The sequence below is a fragment of the Vanellus vanellus genome (genome assembly GCF_965231255.1).
Source record: "Vanellus vanellus genome assembly, chromosome: 8".
Lineage (NCBI taxonomy): Eukaryota > Metazoa > Chordata > Aves > Charadriiformes > Charadriidae > Vanellus > Vanellus vanellus.
This window is the reverse complement of record NC_138913.1, coordinates 6,303,948-6,323,507: the sequence shown is the minus strand read 5'-3', so window position 1 is coordinate 6,323,507 and position 19,560 is coordinate 6,303,948. Positions and strand designations below refer to the sequence as shown.

General features: G+C 49.4%; 1 protein-coding gene across 1 annotated transcript; it reads right to left on the bottom strand.

Moving 5' to 3' along the window:
* Window positions 1-7,393: 7,393 nt before the first annotated feature.
* CLDN11 (claudin 11) lies at window positions 7,394-17,652 on the bottom strand (the record flags this gene model as incomplete). Its single annotated transcript, XM_082486917.1, has 3 exons — window positions 17,239-17,652; window positions 13,821-13,985; window positions 7,394-7,626 (listed from the first exon to the last, which is right to left on the bottom strand). The coding sequence occupies exons 1-3, from the start codon at window positions 17,462-17,464 to the stop codon at window positions 7,394-7,396; spliced, it is 624 nt and encodes a 207-aa protein (XP_082343043.1). The 5' UTR covers window positions 17,465-17,652.
* Window positions 17,653-19,560: the final 1,908 nt, after the last annotated feature.

Genomic DNA, 19,560 nt, shown 5'->3' with positions numbered 1-19,560 from the left:
GACAGACGGGTGGGTAGGTATGAAATGGAGATGGAGAAACCCTTTCCAAGGGAGTAGCTCAGAGGTGGATCCAGGAACGTTGGTCCCATCACACAGCATCTCCATGACCCATTCTGGTGCAGAGGGACTCGGTGCACACAGCAGTGTGACCCCCATGTCTGTCCCCACACCCCAAATTGAAGCATTGCAAATACTGGGATTCAAAATTAGTCTGTGTCTCAATCAAACCTTGAAATCCCAGCACGGCCGAACATCCCAAATCTGCGGTTGGGAGCCTGGTCCCATTTCTGGTCACAGGGAGGGCCGTGAGCCGCTCTTGGCTCAACCCACCTTGTGCAAATGGTCAACAAGAACCACACACAGTTTCTCTGAGCATCGCTGGTCTTAGGCTGGGCGCTGTTTCCACCATGTTGTGTCTTTTACAAAAATTACTACATTGTAATTGCCTCACAGCACTCACTCTGGCCTCAGTGCTTCAGGGACATGTCCATGCCCCCGCAAAATAGCAACATCTGTGGATCATCTGCCACATCTTGGCAGAGCTGGGCCACGTGTGGCAAACGGAGAGGATTCAGCTGCTGAAATCTCCCTCCCTGCTGCCATCCCCACCGTGTACCATTTTCTTTCTTTATGACCCTGGCTTGGTGGGTGCTGTATGAAAAAATACTGAAATGCTGCTCGTTCTATAAGTGTCCATATTTCAATTTGAAACCAAACAGAGCCGGTGGCTCGCAGGGCAGAGGTGATCAGCAGGTGGACTTTTCTCACAGTTAAACCCTCTGGCATGGCCTGAGCATGGCCATGACCCCCAGCAGTGCCACCAGGTTCCCTGCCACCATTGTCCCCACAGCACCATCGGCGGTGATGAGGTTTGGTCACAGCCACCATCTCCCCCAGCACAGACAGCAGCTGCACTGCTGAGTCAGCGATTAGCAGCAAGTCCGGTTCTGGAGCCCATCACCAACATGCCTGGTTTAAAACACTGCAATGGAGGAACATCTTTTTGAATAAATAATAACCAAGGAAACACCCCGTGAGACAGCGACACCCATCCTCCTCCCAGCTGCTGAAGGCCGCGGCTGGATGCATCCCTGGGGCTCCCCCAGAGCAGCCCAGCCCAGTCCCCAGTACCAGGGGCTGTTGCTGGCATCCCAGGGGACAATTTAACATCGATGGGGGCATAAGGCAGGACTTCCAATGTGTGATGTTGGGAACCGTTAACACTTTGGTTTGCTGGATGAGGCTTGGCCCCCCAAAACACAGCGCAGAGCTGGCCTGGCACCCTTTGCGGGCAAGCAGGCTTCTGGGAGCAGAAGGTCCTGGACCTGTCCCCTTCACTCTCGGGGCCCAAGGGCTTGAGGGAGACACCATGTCCATGGCTGCAAAAGTTTCCCACCTGCAGCTCCTGTCCCAAACATTCACAAACTACAGTCCTTTTCCCAGTGGAGAAGAGCATCTGATGCTGCAGATCTTAACCCGGAGCACCCTGGGCAAGCCAAGGGAAGCTTGACCTCTGCGAGGGCTTCAGGATGGGAGCGAGGATTTGGCAAAAGGACCCATAAGCTTCACTCTGGCATCCCCTCCCACTGCCCACCCCTACCACACTTCTACAAACGGAAATCCCGAGTGTGTCCCACCAAAAAGCTGTTTGCAGTGTGTGCACCGCTCATGGGCCAGCTCGGGAAACCTTTCCGGCAGTGCCGAGCACTTCTCACAAAGGTCACCTCTCACTCCCGCTTGGCTGCTCTTGTCCTCGATGCCTTAGAAGTACCCAAGAGAGATGGCACCTCGCAGGTCCGGCTTTACATTTTCAGGGAGAAAGATTGATGCTATTTTCCTACCAGCTCTTGTACTATACCATATCCAAGGTAGTTGTCTTCGTCCTGCTTCTGCACGGTATTTAGGCATCTGCTGAACCACAAACTCATGCCCAAGTACCCAATCGAATCGAAGCCTGTTATTCCTTTTGCAGCCTTAATCTCTTGCTAAAGAGCAGCTACCAGTACCAGTGTCTGTCGTCATGTCCGCTCTAATTATGCCGCATAATTTGACAAGGGCTTGATCCCTTGCTCTTTGGCAACTGTAGGAACCGCTCCGTTGGATCCATGCATCAAAGTGAAGCCCTTCAGCTGCTCTTGTTCCCATTCACCCATCCTCCTTCCCCTTCCAGGGGAAGGGCCGGGGCAGAACGGCAGCGCCATGTCCCCAGGACCAACGGGAAAACAGTGTTTGATGCCACCATCTGGTGCGGAGAGGCTGCCATCAGCCCTCGCTGTGGTGGTGGGTGGGAGCCGTGCCGTTCTTCTGAACCCACCACATCCCACCTAAGGTTGGTGTGTAAGGAGAAGGCAGCTGGGTCCCCCTACCCTACTCTGAGAGGCAGCACCTGAAGGACACGTGGGTCCTGCCTCCGTTTGGGAGCTTGGGCGCTTTCCCTTGTAGTGGGCGTTGGGGTTGTCAATGGGCACAAGCAAAAGGTGCAAAGGCCAAAACGTTGAGGTGTGTCCATCACCTCTGGGCATCGCTGGTGGTTTGGGATGCTGGGAGGAGGTGCAGGTGCTTGTTTTGCTGTAGCCCCAAAATCCAGCCTTTCCCCCGGGGTGGTTCTCACACCCTGGCCCATCAGGAGGACACAGGTGGAGCGGGGCCCAACGCATGATACGGACGGAGCGTAAATACCTCAAACCTTCCAGACCGACTCTGTAAGATCTCAGTCCCTCCGCAAATTCACTCTGCACAGTTACGACCACTCTGTACGAGGCCCAGCACGCCGGCATCCTCCACGCGGCAGAGAAATCACGCCCTGAACGACATGGGATGTTGTAAATCCAGCTTGTAAATGATCTTCACTCCGTTTTGTTTGGTCTTTCTGATGTATATCTTGCTTTTTTTTTGCAGATGGTACTTTCTGGTGTAACAATTCTCTGCAGTTCTGGTATGAAATTGGTGTATTTGTTAAAAGAAGTTTGTTCTTTTTTTTTTTTTTTTGTGGTTTCCAAAAAACCCATTGGTGCATTGTACAATGGGATCTTGTAGTGTGTCATGAGAAAGACAAAAATTATGCAAATATGTTATGGAGTGGTTTTTTATCTTCAAATGATTGTGTTGTTGACAACTATACATATAATATATATATATTATGAAGATACTAAGAAAAAAAATCTAAATTTACCAAAATCTGTATATTTTAATAAATGCATAAAGCTTTATTGTGTGCCTTTACATTTAAAAATCAAACAGGAACTAATGGATTTTTAAAGAAAGACAGAGACAAATGTGTCTTAGTATCAGTTTCCATAGTAATGTAAATCTTTTAAATGAAAGACTAAACCAAAAAATAAAAATAAAAATTAAAAAATTCCCATATAAATTCTAAGTGAATCAGTAGCTGAAGGTCTGATATTTTTTCAATGCTAAATTGAAGCTAGAGATGAACAAACCTTGCCTTAAGTGCTTCAAAATTTCCTTTGTAGAGGACCTGTTTCAGTGGGCTGACTTTGGTATTTACTTGCACTGTTGTGAAAAAAATTATTATCAATTTACACAATAAAAAAAAAAGAAAAAAACCTAAAGCCAATGACCACAGGTTGACTATTGCAGCGTGAAGCCCCAGGGAGCACCGATGCCTTCCCATGTGCTTGTGGTGCTGCCAGCACCCCCCTTTCCCCAGGGTAACTGGGGTGTCACAGCACTGTCACCCCCTGCACAGGCACTGGGGCCGTAGGAAGGCAGGCATCGCTCAGAGAGCCACCACAGCTTCTCCCCTTTGGGGTGCTCAGGGCCACCAGTGTCCCCTCCCTCCTGTTATTCCTATTATTTGGGGAACGGGGAGGCTGCCAGGCATGCTCCCCGTGATGGGGAGCTATAGATGATCCTGGTGGGGCCATGGAGGGCTCCACTGGGGCACTGGGGACCACCACCTCCACGCCGGGGTGACCACCAGAGCTCATACCCACCACGCCAAAGCTGATACTGCACATGGTGTGGAGCAGTTTTTCCTTTAAGGAAATTATGGAGAATTATGTTTGACTATTTTGAGGCTTCGGGTCAGCAAACAAGCACCAAAAGCCTTCAAGAGCCAACAGTGCTGCAGCCAACCCAGCCCAGGGGATCCCCACGGGGGAGCGGGGTGTTTTTGGGGCACGCAAAGCAGGTATTTCAGCTTTGATCCTTTAAAAACCAGAAAAGTTTAATGTTCTTTGTGCTTCCTTCAAATACTTCCCCTCTGCGGTGCCAGCACTAATATCCCGTCCCATTCTTGGCCCCGTCTCCTCGCGCCCCACGGTTGCAAGTGTCCGTTTTCCCCGCGGCTGCTCCAGAGTTGTTTTGCTTTGTTTGGTTTTTTCTTCTTTTCCCAGAAATAAAGTGTCTTCCTTCCTCTGAGCAGCTTGCCCAGAGCCTTTTAAGGGTTGGATTTGGGATTGGCTGCCGGTAACCTGTGACCATGGGCAGGGTGAGCAGAGCCCCAGCACCAGCCCCCACCGAGGGTCCTCAGCCCCGCGTGCCTGGAGATGTCAAGTTGCAGCCCAAGGGTGTGGGAAGCAAAAAACCCATAAGCACTGCCTGGCAGTGCTCATTCCTTGTTGGATACTGCACCACTGCCTGCATCCCTCCAGCAACACCAACGCTTTGCCAAAAACCCCCTCAGGCAGAGAGAGTTGGGGTTGTTCAGCCTGGAGAAGAGAAGGCTCTGGGGAGACCTTATTGTGGCCTTCCAGTGACTAAAGGGGGCCTACAGGAGAGCTGGGGAGGGACTTTTTACAAGGGCGTGTAGTGACAGGATGAGGGGGAATGGCTTCAAACTGAAAGAAGAGAGATTTAGATTAGATATTAGGAAGAAATTCTTTATTCTAAGGGTGGTGCGACATTGGCCCAGGTTGCCCAGAGAAGCTGTGGCTGCCCCATCCCTGGAGGTGTTCAAGGTCAGGTTGGACGGGGCTTGGAGCAACCTGGGCTGGTGGGAGATGTCCCTGCCCAGGGCAGGGGGGTTGGAACGAGATGGTCTTGAAGGTCCCTTCCAACCCAAACCATTCTATGATTCTGTGACCTCAGGCAGGTTTTCCTATGCTTTTCCCTCCCAGTTTGTTCCCGGGTAGTTTGGAGGGCAAGGTTCCAGCAGCTTTCTGCTCTGAGGTCTCCCACACCGCCATCAGCCCCGGGGTTAACCGGCTAAAGCCACAGGCAGCGGGGCACAATCCACAATCCCCGGGCAGCCTGCACAAGCTGGCACGTCTGTGCGCCACCCCTTCGCCCGTGGCACCCGCGCATCAATGGCAGCACTTGTAGCGTCTCTCGGGCGCATACAACAACTGCCTGTGCCCTGCCCGTGATGTAATGGGCACAAGTGTCCTGCCGCCAGCCCCGCGCCGCTGCCCGCCTCGGGTGCATTGTATGGGATGGCAGCAATGCAGAGCCTGCACAACAGAGACGCGTTCAGGACTGCTCGGTCTTAAAGGCAGACACTGGGGTGGAGTGTCGGAGCTGGAGGGTGCTGCACGGGCAGCCCAGGACATGACCAGCCCCTCCTGGAGCCTCCTTATTCACTCCTTTTAAGTGTTCCCCCACCTTGGCTTCCCACATGGAGGAGGCAAGGTGTGGGAGCTGCAGCATCCTTGCCCACTGACACTGGCTGTGTCATCCAGTTTGGGCTCTCCAACTTGAAGTAGACCAAGATGATAGGACAGTCCCTAATCCACCGAGGCTTGACTAGCAGCCTTGTTTTTGAATTCTTCTCCATCACCCCAAAAATTTGATTGGTCCTCTCCTCTGCTTGCTCAATCCCCTCTCCTCTTACACCCAACACCTGGTCTCTCCCCCTTGTCCATGTCTGAACATCGGCTATTCTCCTTTTCCTGCCCCTGAAGCCTGGCTTACACAAATGGTTTGAACTGAGTTAACATCTCCGGGAACAGATGGAGTTTTGTATCAACGTAATTAAATTGCTACAGCCTCTGGTAAGGACAGAGTCAGATCTTGATCCTACACGGTTTTAATCAAAGAGAGCGATGACCCCAGATCAGACTCTTATCTTAGTTGAAAGCACTTCCAGCAACGCGACTTCTCAACCTCAGCACGCCCAAGCGGTGCTGGCGGTGTGTCTCCCCCACCTCAGTGGGCTTCTAAGTCTCCCTGATGCAAAGAGTACCACGAGTCAGTACCACTGGTGTGAGCTGCTGTCGGGAACACTGAAAGAACGAATGGATAAGACAGCAGTCAGTACCATGCAGGAAGATTACTCATATTTTAAATATTCAAAAAAAAAAAAAAAAAAAAAAAACGAAAGGCCCACTTAATTCAACAGCAGAGCAGAATATCTCACCCTGAACTGCTATTTAAAAAAAAAAAAAAGTTAAAAGTGTCTTCAAAATCATTGGGAAAACCCTGTCATGGAAAAGCTAGCTATGGAAACACACAGGAAGGAAGGAAAAAAAGAAGCCAGTGGTTGCAGGTACTCTGTTATTTATTGTACAGTATTTCACTGGAAGTACAAAGGCATCATCAGTATTCACCAGAATTGTATTGTAACAGGTACATTATACTGCGTGTTAAAATGTGCTACTTTAATGAGGCAAGACAGAACACAAATTCAGAGGAAGAAAGGAAGGAGTTTAAAAAAATGTAAAAATACGTTTTTAGTAACTGATCTGTACAAAGGCAAAAAAGAAACAAACAAGAGTGTGGGGATTAGAGCCCCCAAAGTCATTTAAAACTATATAAAAAGGCACTGTTATCGACCATGCAATTAGGACCTTTGGGTTCCGTTTCCTTCATACTGATGACTGGGGGGGGGGGAAATACTGTTACTAAAATGATCAAACTCATACAAAAGTATTTACAGAGAAAGGCAGAAAAAATTCCCCTACTCTTGTTCCAAAAGAGAAACATTTGCCCGGTTGGAGAGTACAGCCTTCCTCCCTACCCTCTCGCCCAAACTGTGCCAAAGTGGTGACCTTGAACAGGGGAAAGCAAATAGTGACGTGGTGGGAGAAGCTGCCAGAGTCCTTCTAACAACGGGAAAGTGTCTCTCTCATTTGTGTTTTATTGCTTTAAACTCTCCTATAAGCAGGGGAGCTAGAAAATGAAATAAAAACCCTAAAACCCACATGACAACCCCAAACCGCCTGAGTCATCCTGGCTGCAAGAAGATGGGGCAGGCGGTGAGGACAAATTGGGGACGACCAAGAGGTAGGGTTGGCTGGAGCTTTCTTTCTAGAAAAAGGGGGGGGGGGGGAGATGGAGACAGTAACGCTTCAAACTACCAGACATTTGTGCTGCTTTTCTAAATCTTCCCCCGGGAGCCTGACAGCGGTGTGTGTCAGCAGAAGCAAACCCAGGGCACACAAACCCACCAGCCAGAGCATCCGACGGCAGCCGTGGGACATCCCCATGACGCTTACACGTGAGCGCTCTTCGCGTGGGTAGGGGAGCTGGATCCCGAGGCGTAGTAGAAACGGTTTTCACCAAACGTCTGGGCATCCCCCGAGCAGCAGACGATGACACAGCCACCGAAGAGGCAGAGGGCAGAGCCGATCCAGCCCGTGTACAGGGAGTAGCCGAAGCTCATAATGGTGGTCTCACGGTGGGCGCATACGGGAAACCAGATCGTCGCAACGACACCACACATGGCTGGGGAGAGATGGAAAGGAAAGGTAACTCCAGCATGTAACCCCACCACGGGGACACACGGCTTGCCAAAGGGGAGGGAAGGCTCTGCAGGACAGGGGACAGGGAGAGAACCCAACCCTACTCCCTTGTGGTCCCACGGTGGGACCCAGGAGCATCAGCATCAGGGCTTGGTCCAAGAGATCTCCAAGCATGAGGCGGCCTGGGAGCCTTGTGGGGAGAGACATCAAGAGCGAACAGCCATGTCTCTGAGGCACCAACACACAAAAAGAAAAAACAACCGCCGCTTGACACAATCTGATATATTTATTACAAGGGAAACAGATTTGTTCCCTAGAAATATCTTAGGGGGGAAGAATGAAAGTCGTCCCTGAAATTGCTCTGGAGAGCTGCAGAATTAGGAATAAATTCGATATGAAGCAAGACCACAAAGGCCATATGCGTTGGTGAGGTGGTAAAATCAGTGGCCTAAAGTCAACTGGTTTAAATCACTATTTCTGCATGAACTCACGTCCTCATCCTGTGTCAACCAGCATCACTGCAGTTGCTCTGGTGAATGGTCACATAAACCATAACGAGATATCCCGGCACTTAGCAAGACAGAGCAGGGTTTATAAAATACAAGCAGAAAATGAGCAGGGACAAAATAAGCAGCAGTACAGCATTGCTGGGTGGGGGTTTTTGTGGAGAAGGAAACGTCTCACAACTCTGGAAAGCAGATTCCACTTCCCTGTGGAAAATTTCTCTACATCAAGTGATGGGGACAAACCCAGCAAGGCTCTCCAGAAACCTATTGAATTGAACAGAAATGGGACCTCATAAGAAGGGAAAACAGTATTTTACTTAGAGTCTCCCGTGGGTCAAAAAATGACCAAGGACCAACTTTTGCTTGAAATCCCATCGTTTTTCTCCACGAAAAGCAGGAAGGCTGCGGCGGTGGTGCTGTGAGGACTGCTAGGCAGGTGACACGTGAAGTAGACACCCTCAGGATGGTAAAGCGGGTTCAAATGCAGCATTTTTCAGGCAGCCAGGCTAGAGATCACGACGTTTTCGGTGTGCAGCCCACACGCGTGGTTTGCTCCGAGCAGGGATGAAACACGTGCCCCGCGTTATCCTTGCGCTACACAGCATCACACTCCCTACCCTCACTAAGGGTCCTACCTCCGTCCTGCAAAGTCCCCACGTGCACAGAGGGCAACGGGAGTTGATGGTGTTAATCACCTCACAGGAGCGGGTCCTAAAACAACACTCCTTTATGGCCTGTACATCTGAGAAGAATGAATCCGTCAATATTGACTTGCCCCCGGGACAAGCTGTGCAGGAGTCCATCCTTGTGGCTATCAGAGAATCAGAGCAAAACAATAACAGGACCGTGGCAGCGTTACAGATCTCCACCGACCGCGTTAAAAGGTATCCGGAGGCAGTGTCAAAAAGTTAAGGTTGCAAGAGGGGGAAAAAAAAAGGGGGTGAGATTAAAAATAAAATTGTTTGGTTAAAGAGGAGAACAAACCGTAGCTCCTGGCCGGTACAGCAGAAAACCCATCCCCAATAGCTGCAGTTATTGTGAGAGAAAATATTTTCTTATGGAAAAGAGAAGAACATTTGAAGGATGCTAATAAAGCCAGTAATAATTGTGGGCCTCCTCAAAGCGAGGACCCTGCGGCTTTGGAAGACATTTTTGGAGAAAGCAGGGAAGGGAGAACAGCGTTTCTCCTGCCTGTGGATCCGTCCTGCAAACAGCTCATGAGATTTAAAACAAAAATGTATCAGTTGGGAATACGCAAAGCATTCTAATGGGCTCCAGAAAAAAAAGCTCCTTTGTTGTCCGAAAAGACACAATCATCTTTTCTTTTTCTGTCAGCAGTAAATATATATATATATATATATTTATGTCCATAGACTATAAGAGCCTTATCTATCCAGACCCTCCCCCTCAACACAGGACCGACGAAAACACTTGCGCTGGGGTGAGAAGAGCTCTCAGGGCCACCCACACAATAGCATCCCTTGTGCGCGTGGCTGAACTACATGTAAAACCACCTTATTTTAGTGCTGACAATACTAGAAAGCTGTGGAACACAAGCCAAGGGCTTTGCACGGGTTCGTTTGACCTCTCTGTCTTCGGAGGCTACCAGCTGCCGTCAGTCACCAGTGACCCCGTCGCCCAGCGAGAGGAACGCCCCCGAAACAGGACTGGATTTCATCGCTCCGCGTAGATTAGATTGGGCTGTAAATCCTCTGGGAGGATGCGAAAAGGGCGTTCTGCAATCGCAGTATTTCTCGGTGAACTCAAATTTTGGTCTAGCCGTATCACGGGGAAAGGCTGAGGACGAGTTGATTTGCCAAGAAGCTCAAAGGGACTGGAAACGGCATTTTAGGGCAAGTTTCAAGGGCTGAAAGAGCTGCCTACAAGGACAAACTCTTTGAATCGAAATTATTACCCCTTTTCTATTGTGCTGATGCCGAGAGACTCTTTGCCTCTCCCTAAATATGAAAGTCTTCAGGCAGTAGAGCTGCTGTAGGCGTTATAGACTGGCAGAAAAGTAAAAGAAAGTCAGCAAACAGGAGGAATATTTTCTATTAGACCGATTACGCTAGCTGGAAAAACAGGCATGTTTGGGGGCACGCAGACACTGGAAAGCTTGCCTGCTTTTTGCAGGCAAGTCCTGTAAAAGCCACTGCCTCTACCTGCAAAAATCCTCTCGTTAACAGATGGTATGGCTGTCCTCGCTCCATCAGATCGCTGTGAGTCCACAGGGAGACATCCCGGGCTCCCAGCGCGCCTAACTCCTTTTTGACGACGGACTTGCCATGGCTCAATCCTTTGGGCGCATACTCTTAATATTCTACCTTACAGGCGTATGTCAGTCAGAGGGAAGTACCCACGGACAAGAAGCACAGAAGGTGCTCGGGGAGGTGGGGGAGACAGAGCCGGGTTACACCAACTCAAGGGACAGCGAGTCCCTGCCAAATTCCTGAACAGTAACTTAAAGGCTTTCCGCAGAAGAAAGAATCCTGCCCTTTCACAGCTAAATTTAATCATTCTGAGTTGCTGACTCAAAGTCACACAGATTTCTCTTTCAAAGCATTTGGTTGAAATAATAGATAGCCATGATTATTTTTTTTTTTTCTACGTTCAAGTCAATCTTTTTCTCTTGATATCTATGGTTTTACAAGCAAATCTCATGCAGTGTCCAGAAAAAAATATTAATATCCTTTATTTAGTATACAATAGCTAATACGACCACCTTGCAGTAGCAATTGCCAATAACTAATGTATTTTTCATCTGTGTTTTCCAGTGTTTCAAGTCCCTCACCTCCATTAGGAAAACGCCCGCTTGGTTACCAGCACGGGGTCCCCCGAATTAGTATCAACAGCACAGGGTGGGCCAGGGTTTTTCCATCAACGCTATCGTATGAAATGTTTTCATACTGGCTCAGAGCAAACCTCTGCTGACGGTTGTTTTCGGCAATAAATCAATTCTCTCGGGCAGATAGGATCGAGCAAAGACATAAATACATCAGCGGGCAGGATAGGAGGGTGTGCTTACAGGTTGCACTCTGCAGCCCGCTATTATCAGCGGACAGAAAAATCAATGGAATATCTGAGCCCATTGTTTTCCTGGCAAGTTTTCAACTTTTTCTTTTTTTGTTGTTTTATGGCTGTTGGTTTGTTGGTTTGTTTTTTTTTTTCCCCTCACACTGTTTCAGCCCCTGTTTTCCTTTTTTAATAAATCCCAGTGACAAACTGCCATCCCTTCCCCGAGCAACAAGTGATGTTTGGCCGTGAGGCCATCTCCCCCATCACATCTCAGCTCTCTGTTTCTGCTATGTTAGTGAGCATCTGGGGGGTTGTTTTCTTCTTACCGGGGCTCTGGGAGTTGGTTTCCACTTAGAGGAAAAAGCTGGAACCCATGCGGCTGGGGAAAACCACGAATGAGAGTTCAGTGGCCAGAGGGTAAATAAGAACAGTCCAGGGCATATTACTTCTAGAATATAATTAATTTTACATCAGTATTGTGATTTTCGAGGCCTGATTCATGCTTATTAAATGCTCTGGGATGGTAACACCTCATTTTGCAAATAACAGATCATTAATCAGCTTAAATAATGTCAAAGTCCCAAGCTCTGTACATTATTCTTCTTCCGAAGGGACTGTCTTGCTGAGCAGCCCAGAAAAATTTGGCATTTGAAAAATAAATGTGGATTGGTTTGTTGGTTTTTGTTGTTTGGGTTTTTTTTTTAAAAAAAGAACACACTTAAGAGCAAAATGAGCTTATTCTCCATTTGTGATCGGACAAAAAGAGCATTATTGTGATTGTGACTAAAACATTGTGACCGGGCTGCTGTTCCCAGCCCAGATCATCCAGGACATCAGCGACATCAGCAAACCACTTCACCTGCAGATGCTTCAAAAGTCACAGGGGCAAAAATGAGTAAGAAGTCCAAATCCAACTCAAAGAGCGTTCGCCTGCCAATGTCTGTGTAAATACACATTTCCTTTCCTCACAGGATCTACTCAGTGGGAAAACCATGCTCTGAGGCAGAGAGGAGCGCGGCTTATGGGGCACCACAGCCCCTCTCCTCCATCCTCTTACATCTGTTCTCCTCCCTGGTGTCACCGCGCAGCGAGACCAGGATGGGACAGTGGCACACGAGACCCCAAACCCCTGGTGCAACGCTGCAAGATACGGGATTTCACTTATTCTAATGCAGCATTACCCAATATTGTCACTGCAATTTGTTTGCCGCGTGGTCTGGTCCTGTAATATCTGCTGCCCTTCGGCAGCACAGGTTTTGGGGCGATACTCTCGCCTCCACGACCGCAGCCATGCAAACGGGGCTGATCTACAGCACCGTTCTCCTCAACTGGAACCAAAAACTCGTGTTTGTTTGTGACAAAGTGCAGCTCCGCTGGGCCTCCCCCATCCCCGGCAGGGGAAATCCGGCACAGCAGACTCCTCCGGCACTAAAATTTCATTCACAGGCAGAAAAAAAAACCCAGGTTTTCTTTCACTTTGCCAAGCCCGCACACGTGACTTAAGGTTTTGGGACAGGGATGAAGGCCACATTACAACAGCTAACGTGGCTGTTCATGATCAGGATGTCCTAAACAGGCCCTATAACTTTTATTTTAGGATTTCCAGCTGTGGCAATGCGCCCTTAAACCCCACAGATGCTAAAAGGGCCCCTTGGTCTCAGTCGCTCGGATTTGGGATGTACTGACTTTACTATCTGCTTCCTACCAAGGCAGCGGAGGAGGGACCGCTTGCAAGGAAGGAGCATCCAGAGGACAGCCCCTCCGAGCGTGCAGCTATACCCTGTGCCCACTTGAAAAAAAAATAAGGAGATGAAGAAGAAAGAAGACGGGCATGATGTCAGCGCGGGCTGCCAGCGACCAGCAGAGCCACACAAAGAGGCCACTTTCCCTCACCCCTCCTCCTCTGCCCCGCAGACGGGTAAAAACAAGGCACCGCAGCCTGTTGCTGAGATGACGAGGCTTCAAGAACATGCAGGTGTTGCATCGGGGACAATGAGCTCCACAGTCTGCGCTGCTCAAAACAATCTCCTCCGCAGGCACGGAGGATGGGAAGAAATTCCCAGGGGAACTTGGAGGCCAAGGGCAAGGCTGGGCAGAGGGGGTTGGGAGGCACAGGGGATGTGCCACCCGTCTTCCCAGGTCCGTGCCACCTCCTTGCTCACTCCCCTGCTGTCCCCACAGCACCAGAACCCCCTCAGCCACGGGGTTCCCCTCTCACACACCTCAGCGTACTTTGACCTGGCTGCATCTGCGATGCCCAGGGAAATGTGGAGGTTATCGCTGTAAGCAGCTTGGGAGTTTGACCCTTTTCCAAAAATAGAACCACTTCCACAGCAAACCAGCAAAACCAGCTGCCTGTGTGCGACCACTATCACCCTCCCGCAGAAATAGGCAGTGACCATCCCCAAGGACTCTACAAGACAACGCACAGTAGGGTTTCTCAGCCCTCCCCTCTTTGTCCTGCCTCCTGTCTTTGTCTTTCCTCTCCTGTATGTGCTTTTTGTTCACCCCATGGACTGCAGTGGCGCTGGAGAGCTTCAGGGTCAGTCCAGCCTGGGCAACCATCCTTTCAGGTGAATGTGCTCAACCAGCTTGCACCGGGCCACCCTGGAGCAGAGGAAGACCTCTGGCTCTCCACACGTGGTAGGCGCCTTACCCAGGAGGATGATGAGGATCCCTCCCAGCTGGGACCGCCGGTACTTGGCAGCTCCAGGCTCGTGGCCCATCCGGATGCAGGGTAAGACCGTTATCAGCAAGAAGATAGCGGGAAGACCCAGGACAGAGGCGGCGATCATCAGTGCTCGACATGCCTGGACGTACCCTGTTGGCAAGGCAAGGAAAGAGGATTTTGATTATTCGGCACAAGAGAATCATAGAATGTTTTGGCTTGGAAGGGACCTTGAAGATCATCTCGTTCCAGCACCCCTGCCATGGGCAGGGACACCTCCCCCCAGCCCAGGTTGCTCCAAGCCCCGTCCAACCTGGCCTTGAACACCTCCAGGGATGGGGCAGCCACAGCTTCTCGGGGCAACCTGCGCCAGGAGCTCACCACCCTCACAGGGAAAAATTTCTGCCCGATATCTTATCTAAATCTGCCCTCTTCCAGTTCAAAGCCATTCCCCCTCATCCTATCACTACATGCTCTTGTAAAAAGTCCCTCTCCAGCACTCCTGTAGGGCCCCTTCAGATACTGGAAAGTTGCAATAAGGTGTCCCTGGAGCCTTCTCTTCTCCAGGCCCAACTCTCTCAGCCTGTCCTCACAGCAGAGGTGTTCCAGCCCTCTTAGCATCTTCATGGCCTCCTCTGAACCTGCTCCAACACGTCCACGTTCTTCTTGTGCTGAGGAGTCCCTTTTGAGAACCTTTGGACAAAAGGCTCCTGTTTGATTAGCTCCCAACACTTCCATGGAGTATGGGAGACATGTTCAATCCTTTGTGTAAACAATTAAGACAGGGAGACTGCAGTACAGCGGGTAGTGTGTGAACACAGGTTGTGCATGCTCAAAAATTTCCAACCAACAATCAGCACTGCCTGGAAAACATGAGCTCTTCCCAGCAAGACACTGAGAAATCATGGAGCTGGGAAATATGGGAAGGGAAAGTAGGAGAAACAGCTAGGAAGGAGTTTCCTATATGTTCTCATAGAGGGAGCTTTGAATAAATAACAAGAATTTAAAGCCTTAAAGAGCAGCTTGCTGTGAGCAGAGGAGGTCCACAGTCATCCAGAGGGCTGAATAGTTGGAGACCCATTCCTGAAACATGCAGGTCCGTGAGATACCACCACCATCACCAGCTGCCCTGAGGATCTGAGGACTGTTGACCTGGGAGGAGGAGGGTTGCTCAGCAGTCCCAGCCACGTCCCGATGCTGCACCTCAGGAGTCCGGCCTGCTAGCGGGGTTTCAGAGGAGCCCCGTGGCTCGAGGTGACCGCTGGCACAGCTCTTCCTTGGGGAGAAGAAATGACTGCACCTTGCAGAGCTGCTTGAGTAGCTGTAACCATGGGCCACGTTATTCCGCTGGGTCCCTACGGACATCCCTGGCATTTCATCAGGTTCCACCCCTCTCCCGCCTGCCCCTGTGCGGCACCAGCAGCCTGACACAAGGCAGCGAGGAAGGACAGGGACGGGGACTGTGGGGGTGCTGGGCAGGGATGTGACATTTCTACCACTCAGTTAGGCTCTCCGTATAAAAATGTGCGAAAAATTACATATCTTAATACATGTTATGTATATGTAATTTAATTTTCTGTATTGTATATAATATTTAGATATGATATATAAAATCTATACATAAATAAATAAATCCAGGTCATTACTTGCATGCAAAGGAAAAAGAACAAGTGTCAGATTTGCTCCCTTGCCTAGTGAGCCTCCACCAGCTCTTGGGACAGTTTCAGCAGAGGGAATATGCTGCCTCTCTTTCCCCTCTTATTAACAAAAGGAAGCTGCCACATGCAGACACGGAGATTTGTGATGCCTCAAACAATATCAGCAAAAAAGGGCCTCAAGCAAGTCCCACTGACATACAGATAAGGCACCAGGAATGAGGACTTTACTGTTCCCGGAAACACAGACTCTGTGTATATTGAATATTTGCTCGATTTTTCAAGAGGAAACTTAAGAAAAACGTTACCTAAGGAGTTCAAGGCAAAAAATGAGACCCTAAACAGAGGAGATGGCAGTGCCCAGTGTGGTTTCTGTGCAATCAGTCCAGATTAAAGGAGAATACAAACACGTTTATTTTAAAGACTCGGCTCAGGCAATGAAAGACTCTAAATACATTTCGGTTATCTGGCACACCAGGATAAATTTCCCTCTTATGGACAGTTGTGGGTATCAAATAAGTTACGAGCAGAAGCATCGTCTTTTGTGATTTGTTTCTGCTGGAGAGAAGCATTGCTTTCTGCTGCTGAAAGACCGATTTACCTATTCATTAAACTTCATCCAATAATGTTCCTTCAGGGCAAGTCTTTTCTCTGTCTTCTGTGCCGGATCTTATTGAACAAAATAGCAATAAGGAAAGCAAATCTACTAAAATAGAAGTATACACACACAGAGAAAGGGGGAATAGGAGCTAGTCCGAGAGGTTCAATATTGCTGAGCACTGTGGGGTACAGACCAGGGCTCTGTAACAGAGAGAAACTCGGGAATAATCTTTCTGACCTCTTGTGAAATTATTTTCACAACAGTTTTTAAATAAAGAAATAAGGAAACACGAAAGAAAACTACAAGGAATGGTTATTTCTACCTTGTCAGCTTTGGCAGAGGCACCTCTGACATGGTAGAGGAGGTGCAGTCTGAACCACAGCAGAACAAAGAAGCGCTGCAGAGTTAACAGCGATTGAAACAGGTAAGATCGTTAACTAAACTTACAGGGACAAGACCACACAAGACCGTGGCAGGTTTAATTAGCTCAAAAGATGTATTAATACTGACAAAACACCTTGCTTAATTTTTGCTTTACAGTAAACCAGGTGAAAATTACTATATAATTAGAAAATATCAAGGCAAGTTAAATGTAGTTACATCTGTTTGCCGTGTAAAAGTTCTGTCTTGCCTTAGAGCATGTGGGAAGCACAAGACCATCAAGACTAATGATGATCTTCCAAAAGATTAAAAGCCATAGCAGCATTAATAATAGATGCTGAAAGATTCATTATACTCAAAATCATTGTAAGGAATAAAACCTTAATATTTGTAATAGTCCATCCTTGTCTCAAAGCAAAACTTGAAATACTCTATTATACCTCAATATACTACACGTGTTTTGCAATGTGATCTCAACACGAGATGTGAAAGGACAGCGAGCATTTGCTAAGAGCAATGATTAAACATTAACTGGACTTTAACAGCCACACATGATACCTGGGTACGATTAAAACCAGGTATGATTTAATGAGAATCACGTTAAAAGCTATCATTCACATTCTTTAGCGTTTTTCATGGACCATCTCCTGCGCTGATGAAGTTGAAGGAGCGCCGCCATCAATTCATGCCGCAGCAGGACCTGCCCCGCTCGGAGCAAGGCTTGGCTCCTCACCTCCATTGGGAAGGGGGCGGCCGGGGGCCCACGTACCTGGCAGAATGAGGATGTCCACGAGGGGCTTGCAGTGATAGAGACCTGTCGCCATGACACAGTCTGCCCACAGCCCCTTGGATCCCAGCTCATCCATTTTCCTGCAGGTGGTAATGGTGTAGCCACAAGTCACCACCCAGTCGTTGGTGGCCGTTGCCACAACCACCCCGATCCACCCTATAAAACTGCAGACAAATCCGGCCAGGTGCAGGCAGGTGGCCACCATGTCGATCCCTTGGTGGAGCAAGGTGGAGAGGAGAACGCGCCCGCGGGGGTTCAGCAAAGCCGGCCGGCGAGCTCCCTGCCGTGGATCCCGGCTGCTGGGACCTTCTGCGGGCTGCGAGCAGGAGGGACAGGGGTTTGGTAGGACGGACGAGGTCCCTGGTCAGGCGCTGCTGCAGGCGCTCGGCTGCCTCTGCCCAGCTCCCTCCCTGGGAGGGGTTAGAGCTGCCTCCAGCCCCATAACGCATGGGAGGAGCGAGCGGGGAGCCCCAACTTCTGCCAGTTCATCGAGAGAGTCGGAGGGGAAGGAGGGTGCGGAGAGGAGGAGAGGCAGAATTACACCCACCCGCGCTTGAAAAACAAACCAGAGTGCTTTATTCAAATGCAAACAGCCGGACTGTTCAAAATATAGCGTCAAGGGAGAAAAATTAAGGCAGTGTTTTCGAGCCGAAGACAAATGATCATACTGGTACCTCTTTAAGGAAAGACAGAGCAAGAAATGTGGTGGACAGAGTTACTCAAGAGGTGGAATTGAACATCTCATCAAAGCCACCAGCACAGCTGCAGTAAATGGGAAAAATCAGTCTCGTGTCTTTCCTGACGTTTTCAGTAACTGCAAAAACATCAGAGCCATCACGGCATTCTCTGCTTGCGGCTGGGTTTCCAAAAGCATTAACTGACGTTCACGGACTCGTAAATATGTGTTTAACAGCACCTGATTTCCACTTGTGAATGCTGAAATGAAAACGAGCAGCTTTTTACTCCGACTCATTACAGGTTTAAATTTTAGTCTACTTAATAGAACGAGGGACAGCCTACGGCAGGATGGCAAAACAAAAGAAAGAAATAAAAAGCACCCCTCGCAGCCTGTCCTGCATCAAAGGGAAATAGGCAGGCAGGATATTTTCCTCACTTTGCTTTGTCTTTTTCCCAAACACACAGAAGCCACCGGGCGCCAGCTCATCCCTACCGAAATCGCACCGCGGCGGCCGCTGCCGCGGGGGCGGTGCGGACCCGCGGGGATGAGACGTGCGTGGAGAGACCGCTAGCGGAGAGCGGCCGCGCTGCAGCCGCGCAGGGAAAACCCGGCAAGAAACGGCGGGACCACGGGTATTCCATTCCCAGAGCTGTTAGCCGGAAGAAAAATACTGGAAGCTAGGCGCCAGGGTTAAGGTGCCGGGAATTAAATCTACCCTGCTCTTCATCCAACAGTATTTTTTCCTATTCTTTAGCAAATAAAGTGAAAAACATGGACAAGACCATCCTAAACTTCATTTGTCACGTGGAATCATAGAATCCTAGCATGGTTAGCGTTGGAAGAGACCTTAAAAATCATCTAGTTTCACCCCCCCGCCCCGGGCAGGGACACCCCCCCCAGCCCAGGTTGCTCCAAGCCCCGTCCAACCTGGCCTTGAACACCTCCAGGGATGGGGCAGCCACAGCTTCTCGGGGCAACCTGGGCCAGGGGCTCACCACCCTCACAGGGAAAAATTTCTGCCCGATATCTAAATCTGCCCTCTTTCAGCTCAAAGCTATTCTCCCTCATCCGATAACTACATGCCTTTGTAAAAAGTCCCTCCCCAGCTCTCCTGTAGCTCCTTTAGGTACTGAAAGGCCACGATAAGGTCTCCCCAGAGCCTTCTCTTCTCCAGGCTGAACAACCCCAACTCTCTCAGCCTGTCCTCACAGCAGAGGTGCTCCAGCCCTTGGATCATCTTCGTGGCCTCCTCCGGACTTGCTTCAACAGATCCATGTCTTTCCTGTGCTGCGGACCCCAGAGCTGGAGGCAGCAACTTGGGGTTGGAACATGATGATCTTCAAGGTGTCTTCCAACCCAAACCATTCTATGACTCTATGATTTAATCTTTCCCCAAACAATATTCCTTCTTATTTATTATTCAGGAGATAAACTCGTCATCTCTTGAATGAAACTAGTGTTGTTCCACTTCTTGGACCACACAATTGCGTCGGACAGATCACGCGTCACCTCCTGAATTTGGAAGGAGACGAGCTGACAAATGAACACGTACCCGCCTCTCCCCTTCACTGACTCGGTTTGCATTTTTTCAGTCTAGCATTTCCTCCATCTAATTTTATAGC